At 47.1% G+C, this 20891-nt stretch overlaps 1 protein-coding gene across 1 annotated transcript in view; it reads right to left on the bottom strand.

Moving 5' to 3' along the window:
• Nucleotides 1-18802, bottom strand: part of h6pd (hexose-6-phosphate dehydrogenase (glucose 1-dehydrogenase)) — a 94240-nt gene extending 75438 nt beyond the window's left edge. The window contains exons 1-2 of the mRNA XM_085967358.1: nt 18601-18802; nt 8262-8922 (exon numbers count right to left, since the gene is read on the bottom strand). Of these exons, the coding sequence (XP_085823484.1) occupies nt 8262-8891 (630 nt within the window). The 5' untranslated portion in view covers nt 8892-8922; nt 18601-18802. The remainder of the gene's footprint in view (nt 1-8261; nt 8923-18600) is intronic.
• Between the last annotated feature and the right edge of the window lie 2089 nt (nt 18803-20891).

The raw sequence follows: 20891 nt of genomic DNA, 5'->3' as shown, positions 1-20891 counted from the left end.
ATCATCTTACTCCCTTCCTCAAAAGAACTCAGTCAGGTTAGCGAGGTGGAACCTAGGTTTCCTGAACCATGCGAGGAATCCCGAATCACCAAAACTCTCCAAAGGATGAATCACGTATTGTATAATGTTTTCCAACAACTTCTCTACAACTGATGTCAAACGCACGGGCCTATAATTATCAGGATATAATTTCTTCCCCAATAATGGGACTATATCAACCTCCCTCCATTCATGGGAACCAGCTTGAACCTCAATTGAAAATTTGATCCCCTAGAAACAATAAGCTGCAGTAGAACTGAACCCATGGACGGACTGAAGATTAGTGATACTACCTTATGTCAAAAGTATGTGTGCTGTATTTTTCTCACACCTGATGGCATCTTACAGTAGTTGACTGTCTATCCATTGATACAATTGTAATCCATTGATTCAATTAAGGTATTGACATGACAGAACAATGTGAAGGAATCAGACCCTGATATTGCTATATTCCGCTGGTTGAGGAGTCTAGGACTAGGGGGCATAGTCTAAAAATTAGAGTCAGACCTTTCAGGAGTGAAATTAGGAAACTCTTCTACACACAAAGGGTGGTAGAAGTTTGGAATTCTCTTCTGCAAATGGCAATTGATGCTAGGTCAATTGTTAATTTTAAATCGGAGATTGATAGATTTTTGTTACCCAAAGGTATTAAGGGCTATGGGACAAAGGCGGGTATATGGAGTTAGGTCACAGATCAGCCATGAACTCATTGAATGGCAGAACAGGATCGAGGGACTGAATGGCCTACTCCTGTTCAGATATTCCTATATGCATCTCCACACGTGTCTGAGCCTATATGGCATTTAAGACACTTGTATATTATGGCTCGATTCAGTCTGGACCCTGGGGAGCAATGGCAAAAAGAAATGCCTGCACTGCACTCCCATTCCCTTATTGGAAGCCTGTTGCTAGTATCCTGGAAACTGATCAGATCCACAGAAGAGGTAGTTCCAACAGCATTTAAAAAAGTGGTTTTCCACAGCTACCCGGAGAAGGTGGGTTGGGCGCTTTATACTGGGGAATGCCATCAACTGTGTGACATCTATGTATTGGGGCTGACAACGTGACAGCAATATAAAAACCCCTGTAGTGCTGGCGTTAGCTTTGTCATGTCCCAATGAATGAGCAGCTTCTCCAATGCAACACCTGCACTCCACTATTTGAAAACTATAGATAAAAATGTATATATTTTTTACAATTTGTTCCTGGGATGTGGGCGTCGCTGGCAAGGCCAGTATTTATTGCCCATCCCTAATTGCCCCTCGAGAAGGTGGTGGTGCCGTCTTGAACCGCTGCAGTCTGTGTGATGAAGGTACTCCCACAGTGCTGTTAGGGAGGGAGTTCCAGGATTTTGACCCAGCGACGATGAAGGAACAGCTGATATATTTCCAAGTTAGGATGGTGTGTGACTTGGAGGGTCACTTGGACTTGAACCTATGGACTGACTGAAGGTAAGTGATACTACTTTATCAAAAGTATGTGTGCTGTGATTTTCCCATACCTGATGGCATCTTACAGTAGTTGACGGTCTATCCATTGATACAATTGTACTCCATTGATTCAATTAAGGTATTGACCTGACAGAACATGAACAGAATGATGGTGTTCCCATGCACCTGCTGCCCTTGTCCTTCTAGGTGGTCGAGGTCGTGGGTTTGGGAAGTGCTGCCGAAGATGCCTTGGCGAGTTGCTACAGTGCATCTTGAAGGCAACCATACACCACTGGTCACAGCACTCATTACACTAAGCAGGTAAAAAAAAATTCCCAAATAACAACAGAAAAAGCTAGAAAAACTCAGCAGGCCAGGCAACATCCGTGGAGAGAAATTAGAGTCAACGTTTCGGGTCAAAACCCTTTATCAAGACTAAAGTGGCACAGGGAATGAAATAGATTAAGAGGCCAGGCTGGGAGAGAACAAAAGAGAAGAGACATTAAGAGGTATTCAAAACGAGACGAGATGGTGATAGGACTAGTGGAGACAAGAGACAGCTCTAGATTAGGTGTGAAATGCGCTGGCAGAATGGGAGACAGCTGCCATGTGGGAGAGAGAAAAAAGGAAAGGGGGGGGGGGTGAACCAAAACAAAGGTGTGGATGAAAAATATAAGTAAAAATGTAATAGGGGCCGAGGTTATGATCTGAAATTGTTGAACTCGATATTGAGTCCGGAAGGCTGTAAAGTGCCTAATTGGAAGATGAGGTGCTGTTCCTCAAGTTTACGTTGAGCTTCCGTGGAACAATACAAGAGGCCAAGGACGGTGAGGTCCGAGTGGGAATGGGGCAGTGAATTAAAATGACAGGCGACCGGAAGCTCGGGGTCACCTTTACGAACTGAATGGAGGTGTTCCGCAAAGCAGTCACTCAATCTGCGTTTGGTCTCCCCAATGTAGAGGAGACCGCATCGTGAGCAGCGAATACAGTATACTAGATTGCAAGAAGTACAAGTAAATCGCTGTTTCACCTGGAAGGGGTGTTTGGGGCCCTGGACAGTGGGAAGGGGGGAGGTATAAGGGCAGGTGTTACATCTCCTGCGCTTGCACAGGAAGGTGCCAAGTGAAGGGGAAGGGGTGCTGGGGGTGATAGAGGAGTGGACTAGGGCGTCTCGGAGGGAGCGGTCCCTACGGAATGCTGAAAGGGGAGGGGAAGATGCGTTTGGTGGTGGGATCACTTGGAGGTGGTGGAAATGGCGGAGGATGATCCGTTGAATGTGGAGGCTGGTGGGGTGAAAGGTGAGGACAAGGGGAACCCTATCGTGGTTCCGGGAGGGAGGGGCAGGGGTGAGGGCTGAAGTGCGGGAAATAGAACGGACACGGTCGAGGGCCATGTCAATCACAGTAGAGGGGAATCCTCGGTTGAGGAAAAAGGAAGACATGTCGGAAGCACTGGTGTGGAAGGTGGCATCGTCGGAGCAGTTGCAGCGGAGACGGAGAAACGAATAGAGTCCTTACAGGATGTGATAATAATAATAACTTCCGGGAAGTTATGTCATCACTTCCTGTGAACTGTGAACTATGAACTGTGTACATACCTCACTTCCTGTCATATGTCACTTCCTGTTGGACTGGTATAAATACTGGACTGTTCAGTATTGTAAGAGGCTTCTACCAGAGGCATGGTAAAGACCTCTCTTGTATATAGTGTGTTTGTAAGTTGCTTAAAGCTTACCTTAAAGTTACTTGATGTGTAAGACTCCTTTTCTTACATCAATTTAAGCAACTTAATATTTACACTCACAAATACTAGACCTTCGGACAAACTCGGAGTTAAGGATCCAGGGAACCACCCATCATGGAGAGAATCCTTAGACCTATTCGTCTGGACTTGGACCCGAATACACCAGCAGCTGGCAGGGTATGGAAGCATTGGTACCGTACTTTTGAGAATTTTCTGGATGAATGTGAAGCGGATGCTCCTACTAGATTGAGGATACTTATCAACTATGTAACCCCAAAAGTGTTCGAATATGTTGATGAATGGGATAATTACGATGAGGTGATTCGGGCACTTAAGAAACTGTATGCGAAGACTCCAAATGAGGTCTATGCTAGACATCTACTGGCCACAGCCCAACAAGGGCCAGGGGAATCGATTAACGAATTCCTCCAAGAACTTCGCAGGCTCAGCATAGATTGTAACTTTCAGGCAGCCTCAGCTGAGCTGTACCGCGAAGAAATGATTCGTGATGCTTTCATCTGCGGGATTGCCTCTCCATTTATACGCCAGCGTCTACTAGAAAGTAAAACACTTGAGCTACAAAAAGCTTTTGACCTAGCTTGTTCTCTGGATTTGGCAAAGAGAAATGCAGACCTCTATCAGCTGCCCAGATCTCGATCTGCTGCTGTAACTGCAACCAGACAATTCAAGCGGTCTCAGGTGAACCCTATCATGGGGGAATCTAATTCTGATAATTCTGATGAAGAAGAGGAGGATGACCCCACTTTAGCAGCCTCTTGGCAATCTAGGAGGGAATGCTTCTTTTGTGGAGATGCTTTTCACCCTAGGAAAACCTGCCCTGCTCGCAATGCAATCTGCAGTTATTGCAAAAAAAAAGGACACTTTGCTAAAGTTTGCCTATCAAGGGCCTCTACGAGGGCCAATCCAGCTAAGGCCTACCAGACCAGCAATGGGAAACAGTGCTTCCGGATGCATTGCACTCTATACGGTCCCTGCTTTCTACAGCCACAAATACTACACCTGATGAGCGGTTCTTTGGATTCCAGCGTCGCTCATCCCATGGGACATCACTCCCGTCATGGCTAACTACTCCTGGACCTGTATTACTCCGAAGATACGTTCGGACGTCTAAAAATGACCCTCTCGTAGACGAGGTCGAACTAACCGATGCCAACCCCACCTATGCAAACATACGATATTCCGACGGCCGAGAATCTACCGTATCATTACGGGATCTGGCTCCCTGCCCACCAGGACCTAGTGGGACATCGGGTGATGGCATTTCACCAGGAAACTCTTGGGACCTATCGGGTACCCCTCTCCAGGATCCTGATCGGACACCAACTAGCTTGGTGCCGGTAGAACCCCGTACTCAAAGTTGCGACCCTCCCAGTACCGCGCATGAAAGTACTGATCCGCCACAGACCAGCTCTGCACCTCCCGCTGAACAGAGGCAATCCGACTTTGAACCTATTGGGGCTCGTACACGGAGCCATGATCTCCCCGACCCTTCACAGGGTAATCCAGGCCACACAGACTCTGACCAATGGCCAACCGCATGTAAGCGGACCAGCGACCCACTACGACGGGAACCCAAACGGGTGCGACTCTTCCTCGTTCGGCGGCTGCGGAACAAAAGGTAGACCACAGCCTCCTAATCCTGCAGGAGGGAAGAATGTGATAATAATAATAACTTCCGGGAAGTTATGTCATCACTTCCTGTGAACTATGAACTGTGTACATACCTCACTTCCTGTCATATGTCACTTCCTGTTGGACTGGTATAAATACTGGACTGTTCAGTATTGTAAGAGGCTTCTACCAGAGGCATGGTAAAGACCTCTCTTGTATATAGTGTGTTTGTAAGTTGCTTAAAGCTTACCTTAAAGTTACTTGATGTGTAAGACTCCTTTTCTTACATCACAGGAGGCGGGGTGGGAGGAAGTGTAGTCCAGGTAGCTGTGGGAGTCAGTGGGCTTGTAGTGAATATTGGTCAATATCCTATCCCCAGAGATGGAGACGGAGAAGTCGAGGAAGGGAAGGGAAGAGTCAGAGATGGACCATGTGAAGGTGAGGGAAGGGTGGAAATTGGAGGCAAAGTGAATGAAATTGTCTAGTACAGGGCGAGAGCAGGAAACGGCACCGATACAGTCATCAATGTGTCGGAAAAAGAGGTGAGGGAGGGGACCCGAGTAGGACTGGAACAAAGAGTGTCCCACATATCCACATATCCACATATCCCACGAAAAGGCAGGCATAGCTTTTCACCATGGACGTACAATCCCTCTACACCTCCATCCCCCACCCGGATGGCCTGAGGGCGCTCCGCTTCTTCCTTGAACAGAGGCCCGGCCAGTCCCCATCCACCACGACCCTCCTCCACCTGGCTGAACTTGTTCTCACCTTGAACAACTTCTCCTTTAACTCCACTCATTTCCTCCAAATCAAAGGTGTTGCCATGGGTACCCGCATGGGTCCTAGCTATGCCTGCCTTTTCGTGGGCTATGTGGAACAATCTTTGTTCCAGTCCTACTCGGGTCCCCTCCCTCACCTCTTTTTCCGATACATTGATGACTGTATCGGTGCCGTTTCCTGCTCTCACCCCGAACTTGACAATTTCATTCACTTTGCCTCCAATTTCCACCCTTCCCTCACCTTCACATGGTCCATCTCTGACTCTTCCCTTCCCTTCCTTGACTTCTCCATCTCCATCTCTGGGGATAGGTTATCGACCAATATTCACTACAAGCCCACTGACTCCCACAGCTACCTGGACTACACTTCTCCCATCCCGCTTCCTGTAAGGACTCTATTCCATTCTCCCAGTTTCTCAGTCTCCGCCGTATCTGCACCAACGATGCCACCTTCCACACCAGTGCTTCAGACATGTCTTCCTTTTTCCGCAACCGAGGATTCCCCTCTACCGTGGTTGACACTGCCCTCGACCGTGTCAGTTCTATCTCCCGCACTTCTGCCCTCACCCCTGCCCCTCCCTCCCGGAACCACGATAGGGTTCCCCTTGTCCTTACCTTTCACCCCACCAGCCTCCACATTCAACGGATCATCCTCCGGAATTTCCGCTACCTCCAAAGTGATCCCACCACCAAACGTATCTTCCCCTCCCCTCCCCTTTCAGCATTCCACAGGGACCGCTCCCTCCGAGACACCCTAGTCCACTCCTCTATCACCCCAAACAGCCCTTCCCCTTCGCCTGGCACCTTCCCGTGCAAGCGCAGGAGATGTAACACCTGCCCCTATACCTCCCCCCTTCCCACTGTCCAGGGCCCAAAACACCCCTTCCAGGTGAAACAGCGATTTACTTGTACTTCTCGCAATCTAGTATACTGTATTCGCTGCTCACGATGCGGTCTCCTCTACATTGGGGAGACCAAACACAGATTGGGTGACCGCTTTGCGGAACACCTCCGTTCAGTCCGTAAGGGTGACCCCGAGCTTCCGGTCACCTGTCATTTTAATTCATCGCCCCATTCCCACTCGGACCTCACCGTCCTTGGCCTCTTGTATTGTTCCACGGAAGCTCAACGTAAACTCGAGGAACAGCACCTCATCATCCAATTAGGCACTCTGCAGCCTTCTGGACTCAATATCGAGTTCAACAATTTCAGATCATAAGCTCGGCCACCATTTCATTTTCTCTTGTAATTGTTCCACTCCTTTCCCCCCCCCCCCCCTTTCCTTTCGTTTCTCTCACACCTGGCAGCTATCTTTTGCCCTGCCAGTACACTTTACACCTAATCCCAGCCTATTACCATCTCGTCTAGCTTCTAATCTCTTTTACTTCTTTTGTTTCTTTTATTCTTTTGTCCGATCGCAGCCCTGCCTTCGATCTAGTTTCTTTTCTTTCCAGTTTTGAAGAAGGGTCCGACCTGAAACGTCAACTCAAATTTCTCTCCACGGATATTGCCTGACCTGCTGAGTTTTTCCAGCATTTTCTGTTGTTATTTCGGATTTCCAACATCTGCAGTATTTTGCTATCGTCATAGCTAGGACCCATGCGGGTACCCATAGCAACACCTTTGATTTGGAGGAAATGAGTGGAGTTAAAGGAGAAGTTGTTCAATGTGAGAACAAGTTCAGCCAGGCGGAGCAGGCTCAGCCCCTTCACTGTACTCTCGGGTACAGTTTGATCGGTAAGGTACTACAGGGCGACCAGCACCGGTGTTTTTTCCTTCCCCTCCACAGTTAAGCCAAGGAAAGTGGTTATAGACAAACTATTCCCCATAGGGACCATCATAGCCCAACCCAAAACCTGGTGATGTCCCCACCCAACATTCATAGACTCACACTTTCCAGCGGAGCTCACTGAACTGTAATCAGGAGCAGGATCCTTGGCTCATTTTCTTCTCCCTCACTCAAAAGCACGGAGGTCAATTTTAGCACTCCCATCACCGTCCTAGCTGTGATTGGCTTGCTCATCAAAGACCAGGATTAGTGTGTGTAGCTCAGTATCATGTCACGCAGTGTGTTTTCCCACTGAACCGCTCAGCATGGCAAGTGTCATTGCTCTCTCTTTACCATGGCAAGAATTAAGGAACAGGATCCTTACGCATGTATCGGGTACGGTAGTGTAGTGGTCACATTACTGGACTAGTAATCCAGAGGGCTAGACGACTGGTATTAGTAGTGGTGCAACTGTTGGATTGTCATTAAAAAAAAGCCCAACTGGTTCACCAATGTCCTTTAGGGAAGGAAATCTGCCGTCCTTGCCCGGTCTGGCCGATATGTGACTCCAGACCCACAGCAATGTGGTTGGCTCTTAATTGCCCACTGAAGTGACCTAGCAAGCCACTCAGTTGTATCAAACCAACTCAGGATGGACAATAAATGCAGGAATCCAGAGAATGAATAATAATAAAAAATTATACAGTGTTGCTTAATTTCACCTCATAACCAGAAGGTGCTTCATTTAAAATAATAAACAACTTTGGAAAAATAGCCAGATGGTCCAGATCATGAATTCAGGCTGTAACTGTTAATAAGTGATTAAGATTTGCAGCGCTCTTGTTTGATAACGGGAGCCAGACTCACCTGTTTGCCAAGATAATGGTCAATCCTGTACATCTCCTCCTCTCGAAGAACCTTTTGCAGCTCCTCGGCTAACCGCTGGGCTGAATTAAGGTCGTGTCCAAAGGGCTTTTCTAGAACAACACGCAACCAGGTACCTTTACTTGGTCGGCAGGTGGCGTTGACCTTAGTTGCTATGTCGGCGTAGGCAAAAGCAGGAACGCTGAGGTAAAAAACGCGGCCGCCCTCCTCAACACCTTCCTGCGCCAGCAATTCTTCAATCTTCTTGTCCAGAGTGGAGTAGTCTTCTGTCGTGTCCAGCTGATGGTATTGTGTCAACTTTAAAAACTGGTCCTTGAGCAATTCGCATTTGACCGAAGGCACGTTGGGCAAACACGACAGACCTTTAAGTATCTCATACATCGCTGGTGCGCCTTCGGGGGTGCTGAGTCGAGTGCCACCGTAAAAGCTGAAGCTGTGTGCGCCACCAACCTGCTCCACGTACGACTGAAATAAACCTTGCCACAGATACTTCTTAGCCAAGTCTCCGGTGGCCCCCACTAAGATAACAGAAATGTGGGCCTTGGATTCTGCAGTAAACATTTGCAGGAATCCAGAGAGAAGCAGCCCATAAATAACTTCTCTGGAGGTCATTGTTGCACTGGGCGGAGTATCCTCCAGCCTCCTTAGAAAAAGACAAAAATAAATTGTTTGTGATTCCAGTTCCCAGGAAAAGGTGACAATTTGTAATCTCTACTGCGCGTCATAATACTCAGTAATTCAAAAAGAAATGTCATTCATACAGTGTCTCATCACAACCCCAGGATGTCCCAAAGTGCTTCAAATAAAAAGACTTGCATTTATATAACGCCTTTCACGACCACCGGACGTTCCAAAGCGCTTTACAGCCATTGAAGTACTTTTCGAAGTGTAGTCACTGTTGTAATGTAGGAAATGCGGCAGCTAATTTGAGCACAGCAAGTTCCCACAAACAGCAATGTGATAACGACCAGATAATCTGTTTCAGTGATGTTGATTGAGGGATAAATACTGGCCAGGATACCAGGGACAACTCCCCTGCTCTTCTTCGAAATAGTGCCATGGGATCTTTTATGTCCACCCGAGAGAGCAGACGAGGCCTCGGTTTAACGTCTCATCCGAAAGACGGCACCTCCGACAGTGCAGCACTCCTTCAGCACTGCACTGGAGCGTCAGCCTAGATTTTTGTGCTCAAGTCTCTGGAGTGGGACTTGAACCCACGACCTTCTGACTCAGAGATGAGGGTGCTACCCACTGAGCCACAGCTGACATGACAATTATTTACTTTTGGCACCTAGTCACCATTGTTATGTGGGCAAATATAGCAGCCAATTTGAGCCTGGTGAGGTCCCATAAATTGCCAATGAGCTGACCAACCAGATCATCTGTTTTTTGCAGGGTTGGTTCAGGTACGAATCTTGGCCAGGACACCGGGAGAACTCCTCCACTCATCTTCAGAATAGTGTGACAGGATCTTTAATAGCCACTTGACCAGGCGGACAGGGCCTGGCTTTAATGACTCGCCTTGACAATGCAGCGTGCACTCGGGACTACCTCAGAACTGTCAGCCTGTCCTGGAGCTTGACTGACTCAGGAGGTTAAGAGTGAACCAAGCCAACACTCGTCAATAATAGACTGGTCCAGGGATCTGCTAGCAAGAGGGAGTCTTCATCAGGTGCAGGGAGTAGTAAATGGAGGTAATCAGACTCTAGGAGAACTGAAGAGAGTTTTGGAGTGCGTGAGCATCAAGGGGGTTACAATCCAGAACCAGTGGCGGTTGGGTGGGGAGTGGGCGTAATTAGGATATGGTAGCATTGGGAAGAATTAGATCCAATAGTATTTTGAAGAGTGGGGATGGAGGAGAATGGAGGCTGTAAGCTTTGATCATTTCCTTCCTTCCCCAGAGGTTTTGCAACAGTGGTTTCTTAACACTAAGCTGGGAAGCCCGTGTTAATTTGTTAAAGTGCATGTTGCACTTATATTGTATTTATCGACTGTATATTGGCAATAAGTGCTGTGTGCTCCTTAAACAAGAAGCCGAGGGAAAATATCCCATCAGTACAGCTGATTGGTGCTGATGCATCCTGGTAAATTCGGCACACCGCACATGCTCAGACTGCACGATCCAAATTCATCCGACAAGGTCACAACGCTGTGTAGAAATATCTAAATCCAAGCCCAGGCTTTTGTGAGCGGCTTAGCCCTTCAGGTGAAAACTTTAATGAAGGAATTAAAGGACACAAAAAACAATTCAGTGGCTACATTTATTCTTGTTAGTGCGTGAAAAATGTAACTCCTTTGTTTTTAAACTTATTTGGACATTAGAAATTTCACTCACTGAAAAAAATTCAGGAAGCGTCTAGAATGATTTGTGGGAATCCAGTGGCCAGATTGTGCAATCATAGTGGTAATGTAGTCTTACCATCAAATAGCAGCTATTATGTGTCACACAATATGACACTTTTAACATTGAAAAGGCATACCGCAGCTCCACCTACAGGAGTAACAGGTTTTTCAATGAAACACCCTCCCCACCTACCAAATCGATTCTCCCGTGGTGTCGCACATGGTAAATCAGAGAATGTGGTCTCTGTTATCTGTCTCTGCGTTTCTCTCTCTCTCTATCCTACATCGGTCTCTCTCGTTCTCTTCTGCTTCTCTATCTGTCGTCTTCTTCTTTCATTTTGGTGTGTGAGATGGTGGAGAGTGCAGCGGGGAATGAAACCAACAACCGCAGGCTGTATTTAGGGTGGGGGTTGCAGGGAAAAATGTAGCCCTCGGTGGTTCCCTTCCCATCCCTCCCCCAATGTCTCATGCTCTCCTCCTCCATCACCTTGCTACTGTTGTGGTCCCCCACCTTCCAACCATCCTATTCTCTTCCGACAACCACATTTCTCCCATCACAATCTCCACCTTTCCCTCTTTGAATTACCCACTCAACCCCTGTATCCTTCCCTTGCTCTACCATCAATTGTCTCACCCTTAAACCCTTCATCTGCTCCCCTATCCCACGATCTCACCCACAAAGGCGAGTGGTGAGAGGCCAGAAGTCCCCTTACCCTAGTTCCTTATATTTGCTTTCAAAATACCAATTTTTTGGAAGAAGAAATCAATTAAGAATGAGGAAAGAAACTGCTTATTTCTCTCATGTGTTAGCAGGTGACATAATTCATTTTTATTTTTCCATAAGCCACTACCTTCCTTCCAGTTTTAATACATGCTGCTAAATCATAATCTTGATACAATGTCCCAACTTCAAAAGTCAAAAATGAGGGACTTCAGTTACATTGATAGACTGGAGACGCTGGAGTTGTTCCCCTTGGAGCAGAGAAGATTGAGGGGAGAAATAACAACAGAAAATGCTGGAAAAACTCAGCAGCCCAGGCAACATCCGTGGAGAGAAAATAGAGTCAACGTTTCAGGTGAAAACCCTTTGTCAAGACAAAGGAAGCACAGGAAATGAAATAGATTAAGAGGGCAGGCTGGGAGAGAACAAAAGAGAAGAGACATTAAGAGGTATTCAAAATGAGACGAGATGGTGATAGGAGTAGTGGAGACAAAAGACGGCTCTAGATTAGGTGTGAAATGCGCTGGCAGAATGGGAGACAGCTGCCATGTGGGAGAGAGAAAAAAAAGAAAGGGGGGGGGGAACCAAAACAAACGTGTGGATAAAAAATATAAGTAAAAATGTAATAGGGGCCGAGGTTATGATCTGAAATTGTTGAACTCGATATTGAGTCCGGAAGGCTGTAAAGTGCCTAATTGGAAGATGAGGTGCTGTTCCTCGAGTTTACGTTGAGCTTCCGTGGAACAATGCAAGAGGCCGAGGACGGAGAGCTCTGAGTGGGAATGGAGCGGTGAATTAAAATGACAGGCGACCGGAAGCTCGGGGTCACCCTTATGGACTGAACGGAGGTGTTCCGCAAAGCGGTCACCCAATCTGCGTTTGGTCTCCCCAATGTAGAGGAGACCGCATCGTGAGCAGCGAATACAGTATACTAGATTGCAAGAAGTACAAGTAAATCGCTGTTTCACCTGGAAGGGGTGTTTGGGGCCCTGGACAGTGGGAAGGGGGGAGGTATAAGGGCAGGTGTTACATCTCCTGCGCTTGCACGGGAAGGTGCCAGGCGAAGGGGAAGGGGTGCTGGGGATGATAGAGTAGTGGACTAGGGTGTCTCGGAGGGAGCGGTCCCTACCGAATGCTGAAAGGGAAGGGGAGGGGAAGATGCGTTTGGTGGTGGGATCACTTTGGAGGTGGCGGAAATGGCGGAGGATGATCCGTTGAATGTGGAGGCTAGTGGGGTGAAAGGCGAGGACAAGGGGAACCCTATCGTGGTTCCGGGAGGGAGGGGCAGGGGTGAGGGCAGAAGTGCGGGAGATAGAACGGACACGGTCGAGGGCTGTGTCAACCACGGTAGAGGGGAATCCTCGGTTGAGGAAAAAGGAAGACATGTCGGAAGCACTGGTGTGGAAGGTTGCATCGTCAGAACAGATGCGGCATAGACGGAGAAACTGGGAGAATGGAATAGAGTCCTTACAGGAGGCAGGGTGGGAGGAAGTGTAGTCCAGGTAGCTGTGGGAGTCAGTGGGCTTGTAGTGAATGTTGGTCCATAACCTATCCCCAGAGATGGAGACGGAGAAGTCAAGGAAGGGAATGGAAGAGTCAGAGATGGACCATGTGAAGGTGAGGGAAGGGTGGAAATTGGAGGCAAAGTGAATGAAATTGTCTAGTTCAGGGCGAGAGCAGGAGATGGCACCAATACAGTCATCAATGTATCGGAAAAAAAGAGGTGAGGGAGGGGACCCGAGTAGGACTGGAACAAAGAGTGTTCCACATATCCCACGAAAAGGGATGCATAGCTAGGACCCATGCGGGTACCCATAGCAACACCTTTGATTTGAAGGAAATGAGTGGAGTCAAAGGAGAAATTGTTCAATGTGAGAACAAGTTCAGCCAGGCGGAGGAGGGTGGTGGTGGATGGGGACTGGTCGGGCCTCTGTTCAAGGAAGAAGCAGAGCGCCCTCAGGCCATCCTGGTGGGGGATGGAGGTGTAGAGGGATTGTACGTCCATGGTGAAAAGGAAGCGGTTGGGGCCAGGAAACTGGAAACTGTTAAAGTGGCGGAGGGCGTCCGAAGAGTCGCGGATGTAGGTGGGAAGAGACTGGACAAGGGGAGAAAAGATAAGTTCCATGGGGCAAGAACAGGCTGAAATGATGGGTCTACCAGGGCAGTCCTGTTTGTGGATCTTGGGAAGGAGGTAGAAGCAGGCTGTGTGGGGTTGGGGAACTATGAGGTTGGTGGCCGCGGGGGGATCTCCAGAGGAGATGAGGTCAGCGACGGTCTTGGAAACGGTGGTTTGATGTTCGGTAGTGGGGTCATGGTCCAGGTGGAGGTAGGAGGAGGTGTCGGAGAGTTGGCGTTCAGCTTCCGCTAGGTAGAGGTCAGTTCGCCAAACAACAACAGCACCACCCTTGTCAGCAGGTTTAATGACAATGTCAGGGTTGGATCTAAGAGAATGGAGTGCTGCAAGTTCAGAGGGAGGTAGGTTGGAGTGAGTGAGGGGAGCAGAGAATTGGAGACGGCCGATGTCACGGTGGCAGTTAGCGATGAAAAGATCTAGAGAGGGTAAGAGGCCAGGGGGAGGGGTCCAGGTAGAACGGGAATTCTGCAAGCGGGCAAAAGGGTCAGCCGTGCGGGGGGAAGACTCCTGGCCAGAGAAGTGGGCACGGAAACGAAGGCGGCGGAAAAAGAGCTCAACATCGTGCCGAGCTCGAAATTCATTGAGGTGGGGGCGTAAGGGGATGAAGTTCAGGCCTTTGCTGAGGACTGATCGTTCGGGGTCACAGAGGGGAAGGTCAGAGGGGATAGTGAAAACATGGCAGGGGGTGAGATTGGGAGAAGGGGGGTCAGAGGAAAGTGAAGGGGAAGAAGGTTCCGGAGGGGCGTTGGTGTTTAAGAGTTGATGAAGCTCGGTTGGTGTTTAAGAGTTGATGAAGTTCGGTTGGTGTTTAAGAGTTGATGAACCTCGGCCCCCATTACATTTTTAACTTATATTTTTTATCCACACCTTTGTTTTGGTTTCCCCCTCCCTTTCTTTTTTTTCCTCTCTCCCACATGGCAGCTGTCTCCCATTCTGCCAGCGCATTTCACACCTAATCTGAGCCGTCTTTTGTCTCCACTAGTCCTATCACCATCTCGTCTCGTTTTGAATACCTCTTAATGTCTCTTCACTTCTCTTTTGTTCTCTCCCAGCCTGGCCTCTTAATCTATTTCATTTCCTGTGCTTCCTTAGTCTTGACAAAGGGTTTTCACCCGAAACGTTGACTCTATTTTCTCTCCACAGATGTTGCCCGGCCTGCTGAGTTTTTCCAGCATTTTCTGTTGTTATTTCGGATTTCCAGCATCTGCAGTATTTTGCTATCGTACTAAAGATTGAGAGGAGATTTGATAGAGGTGTTCAAAATCATGAGGTGTCTGGACAGAGTAGATAGAGAGAAACTGTTCCCATTGGCGGAAGGGTCGAGAACCAGAGGACACAGATTTAAGGTGATTGGCAAAAGAACTAAAGGCGACATAAGAAAAAACTTTTTTACGCAGCGAGTGGTTAGGATCTGGAATGCACTGCCTGAAAGGGTGGTGGAGGCAGACTCAATCGTGGCTTTCAAAAGGGAGTTGGATAAGTACCTGAAGGAAAGAAATTTGCAGGGCTACGGGGACAGGGCGGGGGAGTGGGACTAACGGAAGTGCTCTTGCAGAGAGCCAGCACGGGCTCGACGGGCCGAATGGCCTCCTTCTGTGCTGTAACCATTCTATGATTCTGATTTTTTTAATCAGAACTAATAACTCAAGCTTCCTTATTGTATATTTGAATAATGCATAATTGAATGTATAACACCCACTGCTCAATGAACACACCATAAGAAAGGTTTTAAACAAGTTCACGGACTCCCAGGCTGCTTGCTATTTTTGCGGCCGAGAGGAGTCCGTGTTTCACATCTACATTGAGTGTGAGAGGTTGCACCCACTGTTCCATTTTTTGAAGGGGCTGCTTCTCGATTTTTGGCTGCACCTCAGTCCCACGCTCCTGATCTACGGCCACCCGGTGCGGAGGGGAGAGGGCAGATCGGCAGACCTCCTCGTCGGACTGCTCCTGGGCCTGGCCAAAGTGGCCATTAATAGGTCCAGGCAACGGGCGGCTGAAGGGGTCATTCGGCCCGATTGCCTGCCTCTCTTCCGCGACTATGTTCGCGCCCGGGTGGACCTGGAGTTGGAGCACGCGGTGTCCGCCGGCAAGTTCGAGGCCTTGCGAGACAGGTGGGCGCCGCGGGGACTGGAGTGCATCGTCACTCCGGCCGGGGTGATTATAATTTAAATTGATAAGTTTTAAATATTAATCTAGCGGGTTTTTTTTTAAGCTTTTTTTTTTATAAACAGTCCACCTGTTCGGTCGGGAGAGCGGGAGACTCCGCTCGGCAATGCAGAGAGCCCTGCAGATGGAGAAGAATGTCAACCAGAGTCTGCCGGATCTGCACAAACCCTCCGCTGGGAGTGCCGACCCTCATCTGTGTGAATTCCTAGAGACCCGCTATCTGGATAACCAAATGAAGACGACCAAGAAGCTTGTAGAGACGGAATTCAGAAATTTGAATGACGACCAAAAACTCCCATACCTACTAGGGGAAGAGAGAAATTGTGTAACCTTAGCGGCACACTATGTTACAGCTTGCCATAAACAGAGGGACAACCATTAAATCTAAGAAGAGTATATACAAATTATATGAATGTATATTTATACACTCAGGGATATATCTGTTTATACACTGTATGGATAGATCTGCGTTTATGTGTTCAACCATAAATGTTTTTCGATGCTTTGGCAACATAAGATGTACCTTGTCATGCCAATAAAGCGATTTGAATTGAATTGAATTGAATTGAATTGACTGTGACCCCTGCCTTGTAGGCATGAGGGCTTGTGACTTTGTACAAAGAGCTGAACGAGTTCTGTAAATGTGATTTACTGTAAAATGTTCAATTTTAAAATTTAAAAAAAAGACAGGATTGTCTAACTTGTGGCCCCCAAACACTGTCAATCTGGTCCTCAATACCAAAGCATCAGGTCTCGTACCAGCAGGTTTCGAAACAGCTTCTACCCCCAGGCCATAAGACTCATGAACGATTAATTTATTATTTATTACTGTTGTTTTATTTATTATTACTGTATTTCTATTAGTATTTTTATCATTGTTATGCCATATTCCAATGTTGGGAGGACTCGTAAAAATCAACATTTCATTGTGCAGTACACACGTCTGCTGCACATATGACAAATAAAATTGAATTGAATTGTTTGTCAGCTGTGGCTCAGTGGGCAGCACTCCTACCTCTGAGTCAGAAGGTTGTGGGTTCAAGTCCCACCCCAAAAACTTAAGCACAAAAATCTCGGCTGACACTCCAGTGCAGTGCTGAGGGAGTGCTGCACTGTCAGAGGTGCCGTCTTTCGGATGAGACGTTAAACCGAGGCCCCGTCTGCTCTCTCAGGTGAGCGTAAAAGATCCCATGGCACTATTTCGAACAAGAGCAGGGGAGTTATCCCCAGTGACCTGGCCAATAATTATCCCTCAATCAACATCACTAAAACAGATTATCTGGTCATTATCACATTGCTGTTTGTGGGAGCTTGCTGTGCGCAAATTGGCTGCCGCGTTTCCTACATTACAACAGTGACTACACTTCAAAAAAAGTGCTTCATTGGCTGTAAAGCGCTTCGGGACATCCAGAGATCATGAAAGGCGCTATAGAAATGTAAGTCTTTCTTTGTCGGAGCCTGGGCAGCTCAGTTCTATTTTCATGCTCCGACTCACTGGTTTATCCTGTTGGAATTTTGTGGGCTTGGAGATTTGAAACAGCAATTTTTTGGTGCTGATGCCTCAGTGGTGGATAAATTCCAAACCAGAAGGCTAAGATCTTTCAGCATGAGCAACTGGAGATACTTACAAATTAAAAGGAGCACAGATGCAAACTATACGTGTAACCCCCACCCCGCCACCCCCACCCAGAGGCCCCCACTCTATGCTCCTGTGCAGTCCATGAACACAGTAAAACTTGGGCCTTCCTGCCCAAAGCATCCCACCATTTCGCAACTCAACTGCAAATTCATGTTGCGTCTTCACCACAGAACAGATTCCTTAAAATTATAGGACAGCACAAGCTCGCCTCCCAGTTAATATGAAAACACACTGAAATATTCAAAAGATTTTAAGACAGCTTTATGGAAATGCCACCAAAGTATCTGAAGTGTAAATGTGGCATAATCATTCTTCTGACCAAAAAAACAGAACCCTCTCACTGTAATGGCGAGACATTATATTCACACACAAGTCATTTGTTCCAGTGTATGACAGGCGAGGGGGATTAACATGCCTTGGAAATATACTGGAGCCCACTTAATGTTTAGTTTTATCCCAGTGTCTGCATCGCTCATTTCCATATGTAAATTCTAAAGTAACTCATTAACATACTCAGAATATTACAGAGGATATACGGCACAGAAACAGGCCATTCGGCCCAACCAGTCCATGCCGGCGTTTATGCTCCACTCGAGCCTCCTCCCGTCTTTCCTCATCTAAATCTATCAGCGTAACCCTCTATTCCCTTCTCCCTCGTGTGTTTGTCCAGCCTCCCCTTAAATGCATTTATACTATTCGCCTCAACCACTCCCTGTGGTAGCGAGTTCCACATTCTCACCACTCTCTGGGTAAAGAAGTTTCTTCTGAATTCCCTATTGGATTTCTTGGTGACTATCTTATATTGATGGCCTCTAGTTTTGCTCTTCCCCACAAGTGGAAACACCCTCTCTGTATCCACTATCAAAACCTTTCATAATTTTAAACTTAAAATTATTAAAACTAACCCAAATCAAGAACTACTGAATTAAAGAGCTGTGCTTAATCCATATCCGATTTCAAAAGACCCCGAATAGTTGAATAAAAGGTCAGACACACAATACCGTTTTTACATCTACGAGACTCCTCTTGCCTATTTTTGTTAGGCAAGGGTATTAAGAGTTATGGAACCAAGATGGAGTTAAGGTACAGATCAGCCAGAATAGGCTCAAGGGGCTGAATGGCCTACTCCTGTTCCTATGTTCCTTCGTGAGAGCACAAGGATACATGCAAATTCAGGTGGGAAATAAGATGCCAGAAGAGGTCCCACACCTCGAGTTTCCCCGATTCTTAGATAAAGACGATTAGAAAGCCCGAAAGAAAACTTTTATCCTCAGGCTCACCCAAAGCGCAATGCATCGAAATGTAGCATACTCACTGTTGTATAAAGATAGTAGATGTAAGCTTAACGTAAGTACAGCAAGTATTGATCAATCTGTGTCGCCTTGCTTCTTTTATTCCATCTAAATCCAGAGAACGGATTGAAGGTTTCAACAGACTCAAGGTCTGAGCCGATTGGTGTCTCTTTGCAAAGGCGATGGAATAATGGGCAAGGGTCGCTTATCAGAGTGTTACCTTGTTCCCTGTGGAGGACAATCAAAAGGGAACATTATGGAGGTTTGGAAGAAAGCCAGTTTTTTGATACCAGAGTTGAAAGCCAGGCGGATTTAAGGAATTCAAATCCCTCCATGACCTCACCCCTCCCTATCACTGTAATCTCCTTCAGCCCTAGAACCCACCCCCCCCCAGCCGATAACTTTGTGTTCCTCTAACTGGCCTCTTGTGTATCCACCACTCCCTTGGCCCCACTAATGCAGATGTGCCATCAGACATCTCGCCCCGAGACTCTGGAATTGCCTCTCTGTCTGTCTCTCTTTCTCCTCCTTTAAGACCCTCCTTGAAACCTGTTTCTCTGACCAAGAATGACCCCTCCCAATATCTCCTTCTTTGGCTCGTTGTCAATTTTTATTTGATTATGCTTTTGTGATGCGCTTTGGGATGTCTTTCTATGTTAAAGGTGCTAAATAAATGCAACTCGTTGTTGCTGAATTACAGGGACAATGTACACTGAAAAGCAACATAAATCACATTTTTAAAACCATCATAAGCCTTGGCAGTTGCCCATGCACGAAGATTATTTTGGAAACTTCCTCAAGTATTTCACAAGCACCATATTTTTCCCTCTCATTAGGCCTCCGATCCAGAGTAACCAACTGGCAACTCACAAGCTGATGCGCCTCTTCTGCGGTTGAAGAGCCACTCGCTTTAACTGCCCAGGACACAGAAGCAGTTCTGACGGAAGAGGACGTGATCAGGCACAATCAAGCAGGCTGCCTTTCTTTCACTCTGATGCAGCTAGCCGAATGATTTTGAATTCAATGTATAATTTTAGCGTGAGTGTGCCTGTCATATCCAAGGAGATGATGGGCCGGCCATACAAATTCACCTCAAAAAATCAAGAGGTCTGAAGTCTGGCAAAGGGGCAAACAGGGAGTAACACAAATACTGCTGCAATAAGCACAAACCTTCAGTGCTACCACTTCCTGCAGCAGGAGATGCTAGATGGTATAACCTGGAATGGAAGTGCTGCACGTGAGACGGGAGAATAGGGAGGGGGCAGAGGGCACAGGAGGGGAGAGAGAGAGGCAGAAGGAACAGGGAAAGAGAAAAGGGCAAAGGGAAAGAGAGAGAAAGAGGGCATGGGAGGAGAGAGAGAGACAGAAGCAATGGCAAGAAGGTTGTTCTCCTTGGACAAGAGAAGGCAAAGAGGAGGTTTAGATAGAGTAAGTAAAGAGAAACTGTTTCCAATGGCTGAAGGGTCGATAACTAACTTGATTGAATTCTTTGATGAGGTAACAGAGAGGGTTGATGAGGGCAATGCGGTTGACGTAGTGTACATAGATTTCCAAAAGGTGTTCGACAAAGTGCCACATAATAGGTTTGTCAGCAAAGTTGAAGCCCATGGAATAAAAGGGGACAGTGGCAGCATGAATATGAAATTGGCTAAATGACAAGGAAACAGAGTAGTGGTGAACTGCTGTTTTTCGGACTGGAGGAAGGTATACAGTGGTGTTCCCCAGGGGTCGGTTCTACGACCACTGCTTTTCTTGATATATATTAATGATTTGGACGTGGGTGTACAGGGCACAATTTCAAAATCTGCAGATGACACAAAACTTGGAAGTATAGTGAACAGTGAGGAGAGTGATAGACTTCAGGAAGACATAGATAGGCTGGTGAAATGGGCGGACACGTGGCAGATGAAATTTTTGATATACTTTCTACCAAAATGTGAGGAGAGGACATATAAACTAAATGGTACAATCCTGAAGGGGGTGCACGAACAGAGAGACCTGGGGGTATGTGTGCACAAATTGTTGAAGGTGGCAGGGCAGACTGAGAAAGCAGTTAAAAAGGCTTATGGGATCCTGGGCTTCGTGAATAGAGGTATAGAGTACAAAAGTGTGGAAATTATGATGAGCCTGTATAAAACAGGCTGGGGTTGTTTTCCTTGGAGCAGAGAAGGCTGAGGGAGGACCTGATTGAAGTGTACAAAATTATGAGGGGCATAGATAGGGTAGATAGAAAGGAACTTTTTCCCTTAGTAGAGGGGTCAATAACAAGGGGGCATAGATTCAAGGTAAGGGGCAGGAGGTTTAGAGGGGATTT

This window comes from Somniosus microcephalus, chromosome 25 (genome assembly GCF_052327205.1).
Source record: "Somniosus microcephalus isolate GS21.2 chromosome 25, FLI_Smic_1.0, whole genome shotgun sequence".
In the NCBI taxonomy this organism is placed as follows: Eukaryota; Metazoa; Chordata; class Chondrichthyes; order Squaliformes; family Somniosidae; genus Somniosus; species Somniosus microcephalus.
Note: the sequence above shows the minus strand (reverse complement) of the source record. Positions and strands in the feature narration are given on the sequence as shown.